We start from the raw sequence: 21,214 nt of genomic DNA on the forward strand, positions 1-21,214 counted from the left end.
CTGTAACGTTCTTTGCTTCACGGAAACATGGCTCACTGGAGAGACGCTATCGGAGTCGGTGCAGCCAGCTGGTTACTCCACGCATCGCGCCGACAGAAACAAACATCTTTCTGGTAAGAAGAGGGGCGGGGGCGTATGCTTTATGGTTAACGAGACGTGGTGTGATCACAACATCATACAGGAACTCAAGTCCTTCTGTTCACCTGATTTAATATTCCTCACAATCAAATGTCGACCGCATTATCTACCAAGGGAATTCTCTTCGATTATAATCACATCCGTATATGTTCCCCCCAAGCAGACACATCGATGGCTCTGAACAAACTTTATTTGACTCTTTGCAAACTGGAATCCACACTGTCTACCGACTGTGGCTCAGTCGGTAGAGCATGGCGCTTTGGACAAAAGCGTCTGCAAATGGGATATATTATTATATTATTATATATTACGCCATTCATTGTAGCGTAATCGTGGGTATCGATTCCAACCAGCTGGGACCACCCATATGGAAAAGTAGTGGCCCCAGCCGACTTGTAAGTCGCTTTGGACAAAAGCGTCTGCTAAATGGGATATATTATTATATTATTATATATTACATCCTGAGGCTGCATTCATTGTAGCTGGGGATTTTTCAAGGCTAATCTGATAACAAGACTCCCCATAAATTGTATCAGCGTACCAGGCGGTGATACAGCCCGGTCCCAGCCAGGATGCTCTTGATTGTGCTTCTGTAGAAGTTTGTGAGTGCTTTTGGTGACAAGCCAAATTTTTTCAGCCTCCTGAGGTTGAAGAGGCGCTGCTGCGCCTTCTTCACGATGCTGTCTGTGTGAGTGGACCAATTCAGTTTGTCTGTGATGTGTATGCCGAGGAACTTAAAACTTGCTACTCTCTCCACTACTGTTCCATCGATGTGGATAGGGGGGTTTTCCCATTCTAGGGCACGCACAGAAAATATCTTTGCAGTTCTGGAAACGTCAGAGTGTTTTCTTTCCAAAGCTACAAATTATATGCATAGTCGAGCATCTTTTTGTGACAAAATATCTTGTTTAAAACGGGAACGTTTTTCATCCAAAAATGAAATTGCGCCCCTAGAGTTTCAACAGTTTAAAACTTGCTACTCTCTCCACTACTGTTTCATCGATGTGGATAGGGGGGTGTTCCCTCTGCTGTTTCCTGAAGTCCACAATCATCTCCTTAGTTTTGTTGACGTTGAGTGTGAGGTTATTTTCCTGACACCACACTCCGAGGGCCCTCACCTCCTCCCTGTAGGCCGTCTCGTCGTTGTTGGTAATCAAGCCTACCACTGTTGTCGTCCGCAAACTTGATGATTGAGTTGGAGGCGTGCGTGGCCACGCAGTCGTGGGTGAACAGGGAGTACAGGAGAGGGCTCAGAACGCACCCTTGTGGGGCCCCAGTGTTGAGGATCAGCGGGGAGGAGATGTTGTTACCTACCCTCACCACCTGGGGGCGGCCCGTCAGGAAGTCCAGTACCCAGTTGCACAGGGCGGGGTCGAGACCCAGGGTCTCGAGCTTGATGACGAGCTTGGAGGGTACTATGGTGTTGAATGCTGAGCTGTAGTCGATGAACAGCATTCTCACATAGGTATTCCTCTTGTCCAGATGGGTTAGGGCAGTGTGCAGTGTGGTTGAGATTGCATCATCTGTGGACCTATTTGAGCGGTAAGCAAATTGGAGTGGGTCTAGGGTGTCAGGTAGGGTGGAGGTGATATGGTCCTTGACTAGTCTCTCAAAGCACTTCATGATGACGGAAGTGAGTGCTACTGGGTGGTAGTCGTTTAGCTCAGTTACCTTAGCTTTCTTGGGAACAGGAACAATGGTGGCCCTCTTGAAGCATGTGGGAACAGCAGACTGGTATAGGGATTGATTGAATATGTCCGTAAACACACCAGCCAGCTGGTCTGCGCATGCTCTGAGGGCGCGGCTGGGGATGCCGTCTGGGCCTGCAGCCTTGCGAGGGTTAACACGTTAAAATGTTTTACTCACCTGGGCTGCAGTGAAGGAGAGACCGCATTTTTCCGTTTCAGGCAGTGTCAGTGGCACTGTATTGTCCTCAAAGCGGGCAAAAAAAGTTATTTAGTCTGCCTGGGAGCAAGACATCCTGGTCTGTGACTGGGCTGGATTTCTTCCTGTAGTCCGTGATTGACTGTAGACCCTGCCACATGCCTCTTGTGTCTGAGCCGTTGAATTGGGATTCTACTTTGTCTCTGTACTGGCGCTTAGCTTGTTTGATAGCCTTACGGAGGGAATAGCTGCATTGTTTGTATTCAGTCATGTTACCAGACATCTTGCCCTGATTGAAAGCAGTGGTTCGCGCTTTCAGTTTCATGCGAATGCTGCCATCAATCCAAGGTTTCTGGTTAGGGAATGTTTTAATCGTTGCTATGGGAACGACATCTTCAACGCACGTTCTAATGAACTCGCACACCGAATCAGCGTATTCGTCAATGTTGTTATCTGACGCAATACGAAACATGTCCCAGTCCACGTGATGGAAGCAGTCTTGGAGTGTGGAGTCAGCTTGGTCGGACCAGCGTTGGACAGACCTCAGCGTGGGAGCTTCTTTTTTAGCTTTTGTCTGTAGACAGGTATCAGCAAAATGGAGTCGTGGTCAGCTTTTCCGAAAGGGGGGGGGCAGGGCCTTATATGCGTCGCGGAAGTTAGAGTAACAGTGATCCAAGGTTTTTCCGCCCCTGGTTGCGCAATCGATATGCTGATAAAATTTAGGGAGTCTTGTTTTCAGATTAGCCTTGTTAAAATCCCCAACATCAATGAATGCAGCCTCCGGATAAATGGTTTCCAGTTTGCAAAGAGTTAAATAAAGTTTGTTCAGAGCCATCGATGTGTCTGCTTGGGGGGGGGATATATACGGCTGTGATTATAATCGAAGAGAATTCTCTTGGTAGATAATGCGGTCTACATTTGATTGTGAGGAATTCTAAATCAGGTGAACAGAAGGATTTGAGTTCCTGTATGTTTCTTTCATCGCACCATGCCTCGTTAGCCATAAGGCATACACCCCCACCCCTCTTCTTACCAGAAAGGTGTTTGTTTCTGTCGGTGCGATGCGTGGAGAAACCCGTTGGCTGCACCGCTTCGGATAGCGTCTCTCCAGTGAGCCATGTTTCCGTGAAGCACAGAACGTTACAGTCTCTGATGTCCCTCTGGAATGCTACCCTTGCTCGGATTTCATCAACCTTGTTGTCAAGAGACTGGACATTGGCAAGAAAAATGCTAGGAAGTGGGGCACGATGTGCCCGTCTCCGTAGTCTGACCAGAAGACCGCCACGTTTCCCTCTTTTTCGGAGTCGTTTTTTTGGGTCGCTGCATGCGATCCATTCCGTTGTCCTGTTTGTAAGGCAGAACACAGGATCCGCGTCGCGAAAAACATTCTTGGTCGTACTGATGGTGAGTTGACGCTGATCTTATATACAGTAGTTCTTCTCGACTGTATGTAATGAAACCTAAGATGACCTGGGGTACTAATGTAAGAAATAACACGTAAAAAAAAACAAAAAACTGCATAGTTTCCTAGGAACGCGAAGCGAGGCGGCCATCTCTGTCGGCGCCGGCAGTACTTCTGATTCCACGCTCCAAGACTGCTTCCATCACGTGGACTGGGATATGTTTCGTATTACGTCAAACAACAATATTAACAAATGCGCTGATTCGGTGAGCGAGTTCATTAGAACGTGTGTTGAAGATGTCGTTCCCATAGCAACGATTAAAACATTCCCAAACCAGAAACGGTGGATTGATGGCAGCATTCGTGTGAAACTGAAAGCGCGAACCACTGCTTTCAATCAGGGCAAGGTGACCGGAAACATGACCGAATACAAACAGTGTAGCTATTCCCTCCGCAAGGCAATCAAACAAGCTAAGCGTCAGTATAGAGACAAAGTAGAATCGCAATTCAACATCTCAGACACAAGAGGTATGTGGCAGGGTCTACAGTCAATCACGGATTACAAAAAGAAAACCAGCCCAGTCACGGACCAGGATGCCTTGCTCAATTCAGTGCCACTGACACGGCCCGCAACCAAAACATGCGGACTCTCCTTCACTTCAGCCAAGGTGAGTAAAACATTTAAACGTGTTAACCCTCGCAAGGCTGCAGGCCCAGACGGCATCCCCAGCCGTGCCCTCAGAGCATGCGCAGACCAGCTGGCTGGTGTGTTTACGGACATATTCAATCAGTCCCTATCCCAGTCTGCTGTTCCCACATGCTTCAAGAGGGCCACCATTGTTCCTGTTCCCAAGAAAGCTAAGGTAACTGAGCTAAATGACTATTACCCCGTAGCACTCACTTCCATCATCATGAAGTGCTTTGAGAGACTAGTCAAGGACCATATCACCTCCACCCTACCTGACACCCTAGACCCACTCCAATTTGCTTACCGCCCAAATAGGTCCACAGACGATGCAATCTCAACCACACTGCACACTGCCCTAACCCATCTGGACAAGAGGAATACCTATGTGAGAATGCTGTTCATCAACTACAGCTCAGCATTTAACACCATAGTACCCTCCAAACTCGTCATCAAGCTCGAGACCCTGGATCTCGACCCCGCCCTGTGCAACTGGACTTCCTGACGGGCCGCCCCCAGGTGGTGAGGGTAGGTAACAACATCTCCACCCCGCTGATCCTCAACACTGGGGCCCCACAAGGGTGCGTTCTGAGCAGTCTCCTGTCCTCCCTGTTCACCCACGACTGCGTGGCCACGCACGCCTCCAACTCAATCATCAAGTTTGCGGATGACACAACAGTGGTAGGCTTGATTACCAACAACGACGAGACGGCCTACAGGGAGGAGGTGAGGGCCCTCGGAGTGTGGTGTCAGGAAAATAACCTCACACTCAACGTCAACAAAACTAAGGAGATTGTGGACTTCAGGAAACAGCAGAGGGAACAGCCACTATCCACATCGATGGAGCAGTAGTGGAGAGGGTAGTAAGTTTTAAGTTCCTCGGCGTACACATCACAGACAGACTGAATTGGTCCACCCACACAGACAGCAGCAGCTCCTCCTCAACCTCAGGAGGCTGAAGAAATTTGGCTTGTCACCAAAAGCACTCAAACTTCTACAGATGCACAATCGAGAGCATCCTGTCGGGCTGTATCACCGCCTGGTATGGCAACTGCTCCGCCCACAACTGTAAGGCTCTCCAGAGGGTAGTTAGGTCTGCACAACGAATCACCGGGGGCAAACTACCTGCCCTCCAGGACACCTACACCACCCGATGTCACAGGAAGGCCATAAAGATCATCAAGGACAACAACCACCTGAGCCACTGCCTGTTCACCCCGTTATCATCCAGAAGGCGAGGTCAGTACAGGTGCATCAAAGCTGGGACCGAGAGACTGAAAAACAGCTTCTATCTCAAGGTCATCAGACTGTTAAACAGCCACCACTAACATTGAGTGGCTGCTGCCAACACTGACTCAACTCCAGCCACTTTAATAATAGGAATTGATGTAAAATATATCACTAGCCACTTTAAACAATGCTACTAAATATAATGTTTACATACCCTACATTATTTATCTCATATGTATACACTGTACTCTACATCATCTACTACATCTTTATGTAATACATGTATCACTAGCCACTTTGTTTACATACTCATATGTATATACTGTACTCGATACCATCTACTGCATCTTGCCTATGCCGCTCTGTACCATCACTCATTCATATATCTTTATGTACGTATTCTTTATCCCTTTACACTTGTGTGTATAAGGTAGTAGTTTTGGAATTTTTAGCTCGATTACTCGTTGGTTATTACTGCATTGTCGGAACTAGAAGCACAAGCATTTCGCTACACTCGCATTAACATCTGCTAACCATGTGTATGTGACAAATAAAATTTGATTTGCAGAGATCGATTTTGGGACCTGTCCTCTTTACTCATTAGAAAAATAATGTCAGTCTATCTGCAAAAACCTGTAACATTCATCTGTATGCAGATTACACTGCTATGTACGCTATTGCCCTTATCGCTGACCAGGCTACATTGGGGCTGAAATCGGATTTTGTTGCCTTGCAGAAAATCCTGGTCGATTTAAAATTGGTACTTAATGAAGGAAAAACTAAATGTACGTTGTTTTCTAATTCTCATAGAAATATTTCAGATGGCTTAAACATTTATGGCTCTTTCTTTACTTTGCTTATAATCCCCATGGGGACATTTTGTTGCAGTAACATGTACATGTTTAAAGTGCCGTTTTAATACAGTAGACAACAAATTGACAATACAAAATTCATAACAGTTACATACGGTATACAGTGCACTTTTGCGTGCGTCCTCCGAAACACGACCCTGCCAAGCCGCACTACTTCTTTACACACTCCTCGCTTAAACTGCAAGCCAGCTTACCAATGTGTCGTAGGAAACACGTACAAATGGTGACCGAAGTCAGCTTGCATGCGTCTGGCCCGCCGCAAGGAGTCGCTAGAGCCCGACAGGACAAGGCCATCCCAGCCGACCAAACCATCGCCTAACCAGGGCGACGCTGGGCCAATTGTGCGCCGCCTCATGGGTCTCCCGGTCATGGCCAGCCTGGGATCAAACCCGGGTCTGTAGTGATGCCTCAAGCACTGCGATGCAGTTCATTTGACCACTGTGCCACTCAGGAGGCCAGCCTGAAATTTCTAACTGGCCAATCACTTGGCCTGAACCTGACTGGTTTCTACAGTAACACCATTACGGTCTAGGATGTAATGTAAACAACCTTGAGATTGGCGCCACTGTCCGGGGTTCTTGGTTGGCTCTGCCACTTCCCTCTGAAACAGACAGAGACATACATCATGACAGGTAGCACTGGTATAGTTACATGGTGGAATAGCTCAGGTGTCAGGTAACACGGGTATAGTTACATGGTGGAATAGCTCAGGTAACACGGGTATAGTGACATGGTGGAATAGCTCAGGTAACACGGGTATAGTTACATGGTGGAATAGCTCAGGTATCAGGTAACACGGGTATAGTTACATGGTGGAATAGCTCAGGTAACACGGGTATAGTTACATGGTGGAATAGCTCAGGTATCAGGTAACACGGGTATAGTTACATGGTGGAATAGCTCAGGTAACACGGGTATAGTTACATGGTGGAATAGCTCAGGTATCAGGTAACACGGGTATAGTTACATGGTGGAATAGCTCAGGTAACACGGGTACAGTGACATGGTGGAATAGCTCAGGTAACACGGGTATAGTTACATGGTGGAATAGCTCAGGTATCAGGTAACACGGGTATAGTTACATGGTGGAATAGCTCAGGTAACACGGGTATAGTTACATGGTGGAATAGCTCAGGCAACACGGGTATAGTTACATGGTGGAATAGCTCAGGTATCAGGTATCACGGGTATAGTTACATGGTGGAATAGCTCAGGTATCAGGTAGCACGGGTATAGTTACATGGTGGAATAGCTCAGGCAGCACGGGTATAGTTACATGGTGGAATAGCTCAGGCAGCATGGGTATAGTTACATGGTGGAATAGCTCAGGTATCAGGTAGCACGGGCATAGTTACATGGTGGAATAGCTCAGGTATCAGCAACATAATCAGCAGTACAATACAGGTCTGTGACAGCTGTAACACATATTTAAGTTTTTCTGGATTGCTAAGTCACTTAATGAACTGGGGTCCACTTGATCCCCATCAGAACCTAACAACAGTATTATTTTTAGCTAAAGTGTAAGCAATTTCTCATTGCTTTCACAGACAATGCAAACGCAAAAGCTGATACAAATTACTCCCATGAATGTAAAGCTCTTCTTCTCTTCATGTGCAAAACTTATTGTTCAATTAGACCTTATTCATGCATAAAAGAGGCCACCTCTGAATTTCTTTTTGCAAGAATGGACCAAGTAAGAGGCCAAGGGCAAGGACAACGGAGAGATAGAGGGGCCCATAGAGGAAGAAAGTTCAGCTCTAAGTTCAAATGGAAAAAGTTCAAGAAAAGCCTTTTGTTTCTGGATATTCATGCTCTTTAGTGACATTCTTTCTGCATTGGTCATCTTTGGTCAAATCATTTTAGGAAAAAAAATAATACAGCCCATGCTGTGATAATATTTTTACCTATTATGGTGCATACTATAATTATATACTAAGCCATATGAAATTGTTTTAATAAGGCCATACCAAGGATAATTTAGCTGTTTGATTTTTAAAATCCTGTGAAGTATAAATATATATATATATACACACATGCAGTACCAGTCAAAAGTTTGGACACACCTACTCATTCAAGGGGTTTTCTTATTTTTTTCATAATTTTCTACATTGTAGAATAATAGTGAAGACATCAAAACTATGAAATAACACATGTAGGTTACCAAAAAAGTGTGTTTAACAAATCAAAAAATAATTTATATTTGAGATGCTTCAAAGTAGCCACCCTTTGCCTTGACAGCTTTGCACATTCTTGGCATTTTCTCAGCCAGTTTCATGAGATAGTCACCTGGAAGCATTTCAATTAACAGATGTGCCTTGTTAGAAGTTCATTTGTGGAATTTCTATCCTTCTTAAATTTGTTTGAGTCAATCAGTTGGTTGTACCAAGGTAGGGGTGGTATACAGAATATAGCCCTATTTGGTAAAATACCAAGTCCATATTAGGTCAAGAACAGCTCAAATAATCAAAGAGAAACAGTCCATCATCACTTTAAGACATGAAGGTCAGTCAATCTGGAAAATTTCCAAAACTTTAAAAGTTTCTTCATGTGCAGTCGCAAAAACGATCAAGTGCTTTGATGAAACTGGCTCTCATGAGGACCACCACAGGAAAGGAAGACCCAGAGTTACCTCTGCTGTGGTATGATGAAACTGGTTCTCATGAGGACGGCCACAATAAAGGAAGACCCAGAGTTACATCTGCTGTGGTATGATGAAACTGGCTCTCATGAGGACCGCCACAATGAAGAAAGACCCAGAGTTACCTCTGCTGTGGTATGATGGAACTGGCTCTCATGAGGACCACCACAGGAAAGGAAGACCCAGAGTTACCTCTGCTGAAGAGGACAAGTTCATTAGAGTTACCAGCCTGAGAAATTGCAGCCCAAATAAATGCTTTACAGAGTTCTAGTGACAGACACATCTCAACCTCTCAAGAAACACGAGCAATGGACATTAGACCGGTGGAAATCGGTCCTTTGGTCTGATGAGTCCAAATTTGAGATTTTTGGTTCCAACCACCATGTCTTTGTGAGATGTAGAGTATGTAGAGTAGGTGAACGGATGATCTCTGCATGTGTGGTTCTCACCGTGAAGCATGGAGGAGAAGGTGTGATTGTGTGTGGATGCTTTGCTGGTGACACTGTCTGTGATTTATTTTGAATATAAAGGCACACTTAACCAGCATGGCTACCACAGCATTCTGCAGCGATACACCATCCCATCTGGTTTATTCTTAGTGTGACTATCATTTGTTTTTCAAGAAGACAATGACACAACACACCTTCAGGCTGTGTAAGGGCCATTTGACCAAGAAAGAGAGTAATGGAGTTTTGCCTCAGATGACCTGACCTCCACAATCACCCAACATCAACCCAATTGAGATGGTTTGGGATCAGTTGGACTGCAGAGTGAAGGAAAAGCAGCCAACAAGTGTTTAGCATGTGTGAACTCCTTCAATACTGTTGTAAAAGCATTCCATGTGAGGCTGGTTGAGAGAATGCCACGAGTGTGCAAAGCTGTCATCAAGGCAAAGGGTTTACCATTGTTTTGGTTACTACATGATTGCATGTGTCATTTCATAGTTTTGATGTCTTCACAATTATTCTACAAATAAAGAAAAACCCTTGAATGAGTAGGTGTGTCCAAACTTTTGATTGGTACTGTATATATTTGATGAAAACATTTTTGGGGCCTTACTGCTATTAGCCCATACAAACATAGTGAATAGCTTATATTCGCTGCATGGAACAGCTAGCCCCCCCAAAAAATCTAAAAGGAAGTTTGTTCTGAAGTGTCTTTCCTATATCTGAGAGATATAAGAAAGACCAAGAAACATTTGTTCGTTTTTTTTTACATGTATTTAACCCCATTTGTTGGCACTCAACAGTATCCATATACATATACAGTGCCTTCAGAAAGTATTCAGACCCCTTGATTATTTTCAACATTTTGTTGTGTTACAGTTTTATTCTAAAATGGATTAAATAAAAAAAATCCTCAATCTACACACAATACCCCATAATGACAAAAAGGGAAAGAGGTTTAGAAATTTTGGCAAATGGATTCAATTTAAAAAACAAAAATACCTTATTTACATAAGTATTCAGATTGAGTATCAACTTCAACTTGATTGGAGTCCACCTGTCATAAATTTAATTGATTGGACATGATTTTGAAAGGCACACACTATATACACACTATATAAAGGTCCCACAGTTGACAGTGCATGTCAGAGCAAAAACCAGGCCATGAGGAAGAAGGAATTGTCTGTAGTGCTCCGAGACAGGATTTTGTCGAGGCACAGATCTGGTGAAGGGTACTAAATATCTGCAGCATTGAAGGTCCCCAAGAACACAGTGTTCTCCATCAATCTTAAATGGAAGAAGTTTGGAACCACCAAGATTCTTCCAAAAGCTGGCCGCTCAGCCAAACTGAGCATTCGGGGGAGAAGGGCCTTGGTCAGAGAGGTGATCATGGTCACTTTGACAGAGCTCTACAGTTCCTCTGTGGAGATGGGAAAACTTTCCAGAAGGACAAACATCTCTGCAGCATTCCACCAATTAGGCCTTTATGGTAGAGTGGCCAGATGGAAGCCACTCCTCAGTAAAAGGCCCATGACAGCCCACTTGGAGTTTGCCAAAAGGCACCTAAAAGAAGCCAGATTCTCTGGTCTGATGAAACCAAGATTGGAGAGGGTAGTAAGTTAAGTTCGGCGTACACATCACAGACAGCATCGTGAAGAAGGCGCAGCAGCGCCTCTTCAACCTCAGGAGGCTGAAGAAATTCGGCTTGTCACCAAAAGCACTCACAAACTTCTACAGATGCACAATCGAGAGCATCCTGTCGGTCTGTATCACCGCCTGGTACGGCAACTGCTCCGCAACGGCTCTCCAGAGTGTAGTGAGGTCTGCACAACGCATCACCGGGGGCAAAACTACCTGCCCTCCAGGACACCTACACCACCCGATGTCACAGGAAGGCCATAAAGATCATCAAGGACAACAACCGCCCGAGCCACTGCCTGTTCACCCCGCTATCACCCAGAAGGCGAGGTCAGTACAGGTGCATCAAAGCTTGGACCGAGAGACTGAAAAACAGCTTCTATCTCAAGGCCATCAGACTGTTAAACAGCCACCACTAACATTGAGTGGCTGCTGCCAACACACTGACTCAACTGCAGCCACTTTAATAATGGGAATTGATGTAAAATATATCACTAGCCACTTTAAACAATGCTACTAAATATAATGTTTACATACCCTACATTAATCTCATATGTATACGTATATACTGTACTCTATATCATCTACTGCATCTTTATGTAATACATGTATCACTAGCCACTTTAACTATGCCACTTTGTTTACATACTCATCTCATATGTATATACTGTACTCGATACCATCTACTGTATCTTGCCTATGCTGCTCTGCACCATCACTCATTCATATATCTTCCTGTACATATTCTTTATCCCTTTACACTTATGTGTATAAGGTAGTAGTTTTGGAATTGTTAGCTAGAGTACTCGTTGGTTATTACTGCATTGTCGGAACTAGAAGCACAAACATTTCGCTACACTTGCATTAACATCTGCTAACCATGTGTATGTGACAAATAAAATTTGATTTGATTTGAGATTGAACTCTTTGGCCTGAATGCCAAGCTTCACATCTGGAGGAAATCTGGCACCATCCCTACGGTGAAGCATGGTGGTGGAAGCATCACGCTGTGGGGACATCTTTCAGCGGCGGTGACTGGGAGACTAGTCAGGATTGAGGCAAAGATGAACGGAGGCGAATGTTCACCTTCCAACAGGTCAACAACCCTAAGCACACAGCCAAGACACCACAGGGGTGCTTTCGGGACAAGTCTCTGAATGTCCTGAGTGGCCCAGCCAAAGCCCGGACATTTCAGGAGAGACCTGAATAGCTGTGCAGTAAAGCTCCCTATCCAACCTGACAGAGCTTGAGATAATGGGAGAAACTCCCCAAATACAGGTGTGCCAAGCTTGTAGCGTCATACCCAAGAAGACCCGATGCTGTATTTGCTGCCAAAGGTGATTCATCAAAGTACTCAGTAAAGGGTCTGAATACTTATGTAAATGGGATATTTCCGGGTTTGTTTATTTTATAAATTAGCAAACATTTAAAAAAAAAATCCGTTTTTGCTTTGTCATTATAGGGTATTGTGTGTAGATTGAGTAAATTGTTTTTTCCCCTCATCAATTTTAGAATAAGGCTGTAACGTAACAAAACATGGAAAAAGTCAAGGGGTCTGAAAACTTTCTGAAGGCACTGTAAACTTCCATTAATTTTATTCAACTGGTACTGGGGGACCTTCAGATGAGTGTTGTGAGGCCTGTGGGCATCCTAGAGCAAAAAAAATTATGTGTTTGTGAGAGTCTCACATTTCCACAGAGGGAAAGGCTCAAACTGGTGTAACTCAAACTGTTCATATGCTACAGACAGAAGTTGGCATATCGGCTGTACCAACTTCACATGCTTGTAGCGGTCTTATAGCATAATGTAGGCCAAACCATTCGGATGCTACAGACGGTTTTGTGGGATGTCTCATGGTCTGACAAACAACTTTTACCGTGGAAGTGTGACATCGGCAGATGTGGTGGATTGAGACGCATCCAATTAAAAAAACAAATATCTCTAGCTTAAACTGACAGTTTTTATGGGAATTGTTGTATTATGCTAATTTGATTTTTGCGGGAGTCCAGACATCAACTATAGGGGTGTAATGCATTTTGCAAATTAAGTGGGTTATTTTGGCCACCGTGTTTCAGTTTGGGGCTGCATGTTAATAGTTTTCAAAAAGTGAATTCTGATTGGACAAATGTGCTCAAGCAATTGAGAAAAACTGTAACATATAAGGCTGTTGACATATAAAGACAAACATGACAGAATGAACAATGAGGAAGGACTGATAATGAGTCTCCTTACCGGTCCCTGGGCAGGACAGTGATCGCCTCCTTACCGGTCTCTGGGCAGGACAGTGATCGCCTCCTTACCGGTCTCTGGGCAGGACAGTGATAGCTTCCTTACCGGTCTCTGGGCAGGACAGTGATAGCTTCCTTACCAGTCTCTGGGCAGGACAGTGATAGCTTCCTTACCAGTCTCTGGGCAGGACAGTGATCGCCTCCTTACCGGTCTCTGGGCAGGACAGTGATAGCTTCCTTACCGGTCTCTGGGCAGGACAGTGATAGCTTCCTTACCAGTCTCTGGGCAGGACAGTGATAGCTTCCTTACCAGTCTCTGGGCAGGACAGTGATAGCTTCCTTACCGGTCTCTGGGCAGGACAGTGATAGCTTCCTTACCAGTCTCTGGGCAGGACAGTGATAGCTTCCTTACCAGTCTCTGGGCAGGACAGTGATAGCTTCCTTACCAGTCTCTGGGCAGGACAGAGATAGCTTCCTTACCGGTCTCTGGGCAGGACAGTGATAGCTTCCTTACCGGTCTCTGGGCAGGACAGTGATAGCTTCCTTACCGGTCTCTGGGCAGGACAGTGATAGCTTCCTTACCAGTCTCTGGGCAGGACAGTGATAGCTTCCTTACCAGTCTCTGGGCAGGACAGTGATAGCTTCCTTACCGGTCTCTGGGCAGGACAGTGATAGCTTCCTTACCGGTCTCTGGGCAGGACAGTGATAGCTTCCTTACCAGTCTCTGGGCAGGACAGTGATAGCTTCCTTACCAGTCTCTGGGCAGGACAGTGATAGCTTCCTTACCGGTTTCTGGACAGGAGAGCGAGTGGCCGTCCTTGGCTGAGCCTGGTTCATCTTAGTCAGCACCAGATCAGAGATGAGCTGCCTGTCCTCTGCCTGGTGCTCTCCGATCAGCTGCATGGAGGAACCCACAACCTGGCAACCCAAAGGCACAGTATACAGCAGTTATAGCTACAACCAACCTGGCTCCCCAAAGACACAGTATACAGTCGTGGCCAAAAGTTAAGAATGACACAAATATTAATTTCCACAAAGTTTGCTGCTTCAGTGTCTAGATATTTTTTGTCAGATGTTACTATGGAATGCTGAAGTATAGTTAAAAGCATTTTATTGACAATTACATGAAGTTGATGCAAAGAGTCAATATTTGCAGTGTTGACCCTTCTTTTTCAAGACCTCTGCAATCCACCCTGGCATACTGTCAATTAACTTCTGGGCCACATCCTGACTGATGGCAGCCCATTCTTGCCTAATCAATGCTTGGAGTTTGTCATAATTTGTGGGTTTTGGGCTGACCAACCAGTGTTCCCGCAGATTGGCTAACCGGGCAAATCTGTATTGTGTTACGTCACCCACCAACCCCTCTTTTGCGCTACTGCTACTCTGTTAATCATATATGCATAGTCACTTTAACCATATCTACATTTTTTTAACCTTTATTTAACCAGGCAAGTCAGTTAAGAACAAATTCTCATTTTCAATGACGGCCTGGGAACAGTGGGTTAACTGCCTGTTCAGGGGCAGAACGACAGATTTGTACCTTGTCAGCTCGGGGGTTTGAACTCGCAACCTTCCGGTTACTAGTCCAACGCTCTAACCACTAGGCTACCCTGCACTTTTGCCTTATGGCAAGGTGCTCCATCATGCTGGAAAAGGCATTGTTCGTCACCAAACTGTTCCTGGACGGTTGGGAGAAGTTGCTCTCGGAGGATGTGTTGGTACCATTCTTTTTTCATGGCTGTGTTCTTCGGCAAAATTGTGAGTGAGCCCACTCCCTTGGCTGAGGAGCAACCCCACACATGAATGGTGTAATGGCTTTCTTTATGTGAAGGAGAGTCGGACCAAAATGCGGCGTGACAATTTAGATTCATGTTTTAATGAAAAAAGGAACACGAATCAATACAAAACCAATAAACGTAACATGAAAACCGAAACAGCCTAAACTGGTGCAAACTAACACAGGAACAGGAACAATCACCCACAAAACCCAACACCAAACAGGCTACCTAAATATGGTTCCCAATCAGAGACAATGACTCACACCTGCCTCTGATTGAGAACCATATCAGGCCAAACTAGACATGAAACATGGAATGCCCACTTATATCACACCCTGACCAAACAAAACATAGAAACATACAAAGCAAACTATGGTCAGGGTGTGACAAATGGTCTCAGGATGCTTTACTGTAGCGCTCACCTTGTCTTCTCCGGACAAGCTTTTTTCCGGATACCCCTAACAATCGAAAAGGGGATTCATCAGAGAAAATGACTTTACCCCAGTCCTCAGCAGTCCAATCCCTGTATCTTTTGCAGAATATCAGTCTGTCCCTGATGTTTTTCCTGGAGAGAAGGGGCTTCTTTGCTGCCCTTCTTGACACCAGGCCATCCGCCAAAGTCTTTGCCTCACTGTGCGTTCAGATGCACTCACACCTGCCTGCTGCCATTCCTGAGCAAGCTCTGTACTGGTGGTGCCCCGATCCCGCAGCTGAATCAACTTTAGGAGACAGTCCTGGCACTTGCTGGACTTTCTTGGGCACCCTGAGGTCATCTTCACAACAATTGAACCGCTCTCCTTGAAGTTCTTGAAGATCCGATAAATGGTTGATTTAGGTGCAATCTTACTGGCAGCAATATTCTTGCCCGTGAAGCCCTTTTTGTACAAAGCAATGAAGATGGCACGTGTTTCCTTGCAGGTAACCATGATTGACAGAGGAAAAACAATGATTCCAAGCACCACCCTCCTTTTGAAGCTTCCAATCTGTTATTCGAACTCAATCAGCATGACAGAGTGATCTCCAGCCTTGTCCTCGTAAAACACTCACACCTGTGTTAACGAGAGAATCACTGACATGATGTCAGCTGGTCCTTTTGTGGCAGGGCTGAAATGCAGTGAAAATGGGATTCAGTTCATTTGAATGGCAAAGAGGGACTTTGCAATTAATTGCAATTCATCTGATCACTCTTCATACCATTCTGGAATTTATCTTTTTGGGATAGGTGGCAGCATTTTCACTTTGGATGAATTCCATGCCCATAGTGAACTGCATCCTACTCTGTCCTAGATTGCTAATATATGCATATTATTATTACCATTGGATAGAAAACACTCTGACGTTTCTAAAACTGTTTGAATTATGTCTGTGAGTATAACAGAACTCATATGGCAGGCAAACTTCCAAACAGGAAGTGGAAATTCTTGGGCTGGTTGATGTTAAACTCATCCTCTATTCACATCCCAGTAAGATATGGATCTTTTCTTACTTTCTACGCCTTTCACTAGATGTCAACAGTCAGTAGAATGTGGAATGAAGCTTCTAGTGTGATGTGGGGCCGGATGGCAGCTATTTGAGTCAGTGGTCTGGCAGAATGCCAGTTCCTGGACAGGCGCATTACTCATGATATCGCCATGCGTTCCATTACTCTGTAGGCAAAAACTAATGCTCCGGTTGGAACGTTATTGGATATACAGTGGGGCAAAATTGTATTTAGTCAGCCACCAATTGTGCAAGTTCTCCCACTTAAAAAGATGAGAGAGGCCTGTAATTTTCATCATAGGTAAACTTCAACTATGACAGACAAAATGAGAAAAAAAATCCAGAAAATCACATTGTAGGAGTTTTAATGAATTTATTTGCAAATTATGGTGGAAAATAAGTATTTGGTCACCTACAAACAAGCAAGATTTCTGGCTCTCACAGACCTGTAACTTCTTCTTTAAGAGGCTCCTCTGTCCTCCACTCGTTACCTGTATTAATGGCACCTGTTTGAACTTGTTATCAGTATAAAAGACACCTGTCCACAACCTCAAACAGTCACACTCCAAACTCCACAATGGCGAAGACAAAAGAGCTGTCAAAGGACACCAGAAACAAAATTGTAGACCTGCACCAGGCTGGGAAGACTGAATCTGCAATAGGTAAGCAGCTTGGTTTGAATAAATCAACTGTGGGAGCAATTATTAGGAAATGGAAGACATACAAGACCACTGATCATCTCCCTCGATCTGGGGCTCCACTCAAGATCTCACCCCGTGGGGTCAAAATGATCACAAGAACGGTGAGCAAAAATCCCAGAACCACACGGGGGACCTAGTGAATGACCTGCAGAGAGCTGGGACCAAAGTAATAAAGCCTACCATCAGTAACACACTACGCCGCCAGGGACTCAAATCCCACAGTGCCAGACGTGTCCCCCTGCTTAAGCCAGTACATGTCCAAGCCCGTCTGAAGTTTGCTAGAGAGCATTTGGATGATCCAGAAGAAGATTGGGAGAATGTCATATGGTCAGATGAAACCAAAATATAACTTTTTGGTAAAAACTCAACTCGTCGTGTTTGGAGGACAAAGAATGCTGAGTTGCATCCAAAGAACACCATACCTACTGTGAAGCATGGGGGTGGAAACATCATGCTTTGGGGCTGTTTTTCTGCAAAGGGACCAGGACAACTGATCTGTGTAAAGGAAAGAATGAATGGGGCCATGTATCGTGAGATTTTGAGTGAAAACTTCCTCCCATCAGCAAGGGCATTGAAGATGAAACGTGGCTGGGTCTTTCAGCATGACAATGATCCCAAACACACCGCCCGGGAAACGAAGGAGTGGCTTCGTAAGAAGTATTTCATGGTCCTGGAGTGGCCTAGCCAGTCTCCAGATCTCAACTCCATAGAAAATCTTTGGAGGGAGTTGAAAGTCTGTGTTGCCCAGCAACAGCCCCAAAACATCACTGCTCTAGAGGAGATCTGCATTGAGGAATGGGCCAAAATACCTGCAACAGTGTGTGAAAACCTTGTGAAGACTTACAGAAAAGATTTGACCTCTGTCATTGCCAACAAAGGGTATATAACAAAGTATTGAGATAAACTTTTGTTATTGCCCAAATACTTATTTTCCACCATAATTTGCAAATACATTCATCCTCTTAGAGATCGGGCTACATTCTGTTAAAAATCGCGCAACATTTCAACGTCCTGCTACTCATGCCAGGAATATAGTATATGCATATGATAGTATGTGTGCATAGAAAACACTCTGAAGTTTCTAGAACTGGTTCAATGATGTCTATGACTATAACAGAACGAGTTCCGTGATCAAAATCGCAAGGAAACCTGATTACAAAATCGACGGAGAAAAAATCAATCCGCCAGTCTATGTATTGTCTATTGGAAGGAAAAATACTTAAGCATGGGATTACAGTTCCTACAGCTTCCACACGATGTTGCCAGTGTTGTGATTTCGATTCAACTAAATCCTTGCTCATCTGAGTAATAGCCACATCCGGTTTTCAGGTCCACAGCTGTGAAAAATGGAACCGGAAAAGTTGGCTACGTTTTCCAAACTTGTGCCTATTGAATACAGATCGCTCCGTGATCAATTTGATTGTTTATTAACGTTTACTAATACCTAAAGTTGGATTACAGAAGTAGTTTGAAGTGTTTTGTCAAAGTTTATAGGCAACTTTTTTAATTTAAAAAAATAACGTTGCGTTTAATAACGGTGTTTTTACTGGATCTGACGGTATTCATAAATGGACATTTGGAGTGCACAAGGACCGATTTAATAGAAAAAAAGACCCAATTGTGATGTTTATGGGACATATAGGAGTGCCAACAAAGAAGCTCGTCAAAGGTAATGAATGTTTTATATTTTATTTCTGCGTTTTGTGTAGCGCCGGCTACGCTAATTCTTTTGTTTACGTCCCCTTCTGGTATTTCGGGGTGTTGCATGCTATCAGATAATAGCTTCTCATGCTTTCGCCGAAAAGCATTTTACAAATCTGACTCGTTGGCTAGATTCACAACGAGTGTAGCTTGAATTGAGTAGCCTGCATGTGAGTTTTAATGAACGTTTGAGTTTTAACAAGTTTTTAGCATTTGGCGTAGCGCATTTGCATTTATTGTTGGCAAGGTGGGACGCTAGTGTGTCGGGTGGGCCAGAGAGGTTAAAAATCCTATAATGTGATTTTCTGGATTTTTTTTCTCATTTTGTCTGTCATAGTTGAAGTGTACCTATGATGAAAATTACAGGCCTCTCTCATCTTTTTAAGTGGGAGAACTTGCACAATTGGTGGCTGACTAAATACTTTATTGCCCTGCTGTATATGATAACAACATCCTGAAGATTGATTCTCTACTTAATATGACCAGTTTATTCGACCTGGAATATAACTTTTTGAAGTTTTCGTCCGAGTTCGTCTGGACAGGCGCCAGCGTTTGGACATGTGAACTAAACGTGCTAGCAAAAGTAGCTAATTGGACACTAGTAATGGACATTATCGAACAAAACAACGATTTATTACGGAATTAGGATTCCTGGCACTGCATTCTGAAGAAAGATCATCAAAGGGAATATTTATGATGTAATTTCGTATTTCTGTTGACTCCAACATGGCGGAGAAATGTTGCGTACTTTTGAGCGCCATCACAGACTATTGCATGGTATGCTTTTTCCTAAAGTAAAAAAAAAATCTGACACAGCGGTTGCATTAAGAACAAGTGTATCTTTAATTATATGTAAAACATGTATCTTTCATCAAAGTTTATGATGAGTATTTCTGTTATATGACGTGGCTCTCTGTAACTACTCCGGATATTTTGGAGGCATTTCTGAACATGGCACCAATGTAAACCGAGATTTGTGGATATAAATATGCACATTATCGAACAAAACATAAATATATCGTGTAACATGATGTCCTATGAGTGTCATCTGATGAAGATTATCAAAGGTTAGTGATTCATTTTATCTCTATTTCTGCTTTTGTGACTATCTTTGGCTGGAAAAATGGCTGTGTTTTTTGGATTTGGTGGTGATCTAACATAATCATATGTTGTGTTTCCGCTGTAAAGCATTTTTTAAATCGGACACGATGGGTAGATTAACAAGATGTTTATCTTTCTTTGCTGTATTGGACTTGTTAATATGTGAAAGCTACATATTTCTAAAAAATATTTTGGAATTTCCCGAGCTGCCTTTTCAGCGGAATGTTGTGGGGGGGTTCCGCTAGCTGAACGTGTGTCCTAGACAGGATATGCAAATTGCCATCATAGAAACTGAAGCAGCAGACTTTGTAAAAAGGAATATTTGTGTCATTCTCAAAACTTTTGGCCATGACTGTACATCAGTTAGAACTAGAACGAACCAAACAAAATAAACAGTAAATGGAGTCCGGTATGGAGTCCGGCAGAATAACTAGTGGGGGTACTATGGAGTCCAGCAAAATAACTAGTGGGGGTACTATGGAGTCCACCCCCAGGTGGTGAGGGTAGGCAACAACATCTCCACCCCGCTGATCCTCAACACTGGGGCCCCACAAGGGTGCGTTCTGAGCCCTCTCCTGTACTCCCTGATCACCCACGACTGCGTGGCCACGCACGCCTCCAACTCAATCATCAAGTTTGCGGACAACACAACACTGGTAGGCTTGATTACCAACAACGACGAGACGGCCTACAGGGAGGAGGTGAGGGCCCTCGGAGTGTGATGTCATGAAAATAACCTCAAACTCAACGTCATCAAAACTAAGGAGATGATTGTGGACTTCAGGAAACAGCAGAGGGAACACCCCCCTATCCACATCGATGGAACAGTAGTGGAGAGGGTAGTAAGTTTTAAGTTCCTCGGCATACACATCACAGACAAACTGAATTGGTCCACTCACACAGACAGCATCGTGAAGAAGGTGCAGCAGCGCCTCTTCAACCTCAGGAGGCTAAAGAAATTCGGCTTGTCACCAAATACACTCACAAACTTCTACAGATGCACAATCGAGAGCATCCTGGCGGGCTGTATCACCGCCTGGTACGGAAACTGCTCCGCCCACAACCGTAAGGCTCTCCAGAGGGTAGTGTAGTCTGCACAACGCATCACCGGGGGCAAACTACCTGCCCTCCAGGACACCTACACCAGCCGATGTTACAGGAAGGCCATAAAGATCATCAAGGACAACAACCACCCGAGCCACTGCCTGTTCACCCCGCTATCATCCAGAAGGCGAGGTCAGTACAGGTGCATCAAAGCTGGGACCGGGAGACTGAAAAACAGCTTCTATC

General features: G+C 44.4%; 1 protein-coding gene across 1 annotated transcript in view; it reads right to left on the reverse strand.

The window, feature by feature from the left end:
- LOC135540453 (synapsin-2-like) overlaps positions 1 to 21,214 on the reverse strand; it is a 204,248-nt gene that overhangs the window by 11,692 nt on the left and 171,342 nt on the right. Inside the window, 2 exon segments of the mRNA XM_064967087.1 lie at positions 6,761 to 6,812; positions 13,948 to 14,079. Coding sequence (XP_064823159.1) covers positions 6,761 to 6,812; positions 13,948 to 14,079 — 184 coding nt within the window.

The sequence above is a fragment of the Oncorhynchus masou genome, chromosome 5, assembly GCF_036934945.1.
Source record: "Oncorhynchus masou masou isolate Uvic2021 chromosome 5, UVic_Omas_1.1, whole genome shotgun sequence".
Taxonomy (NCBI): Eukaryota; Metazoa; Chordata; class Actinopteri; order Salmoniformes; family Salmonidae; genus Oncorhynchus; species Oncorhynchus masou.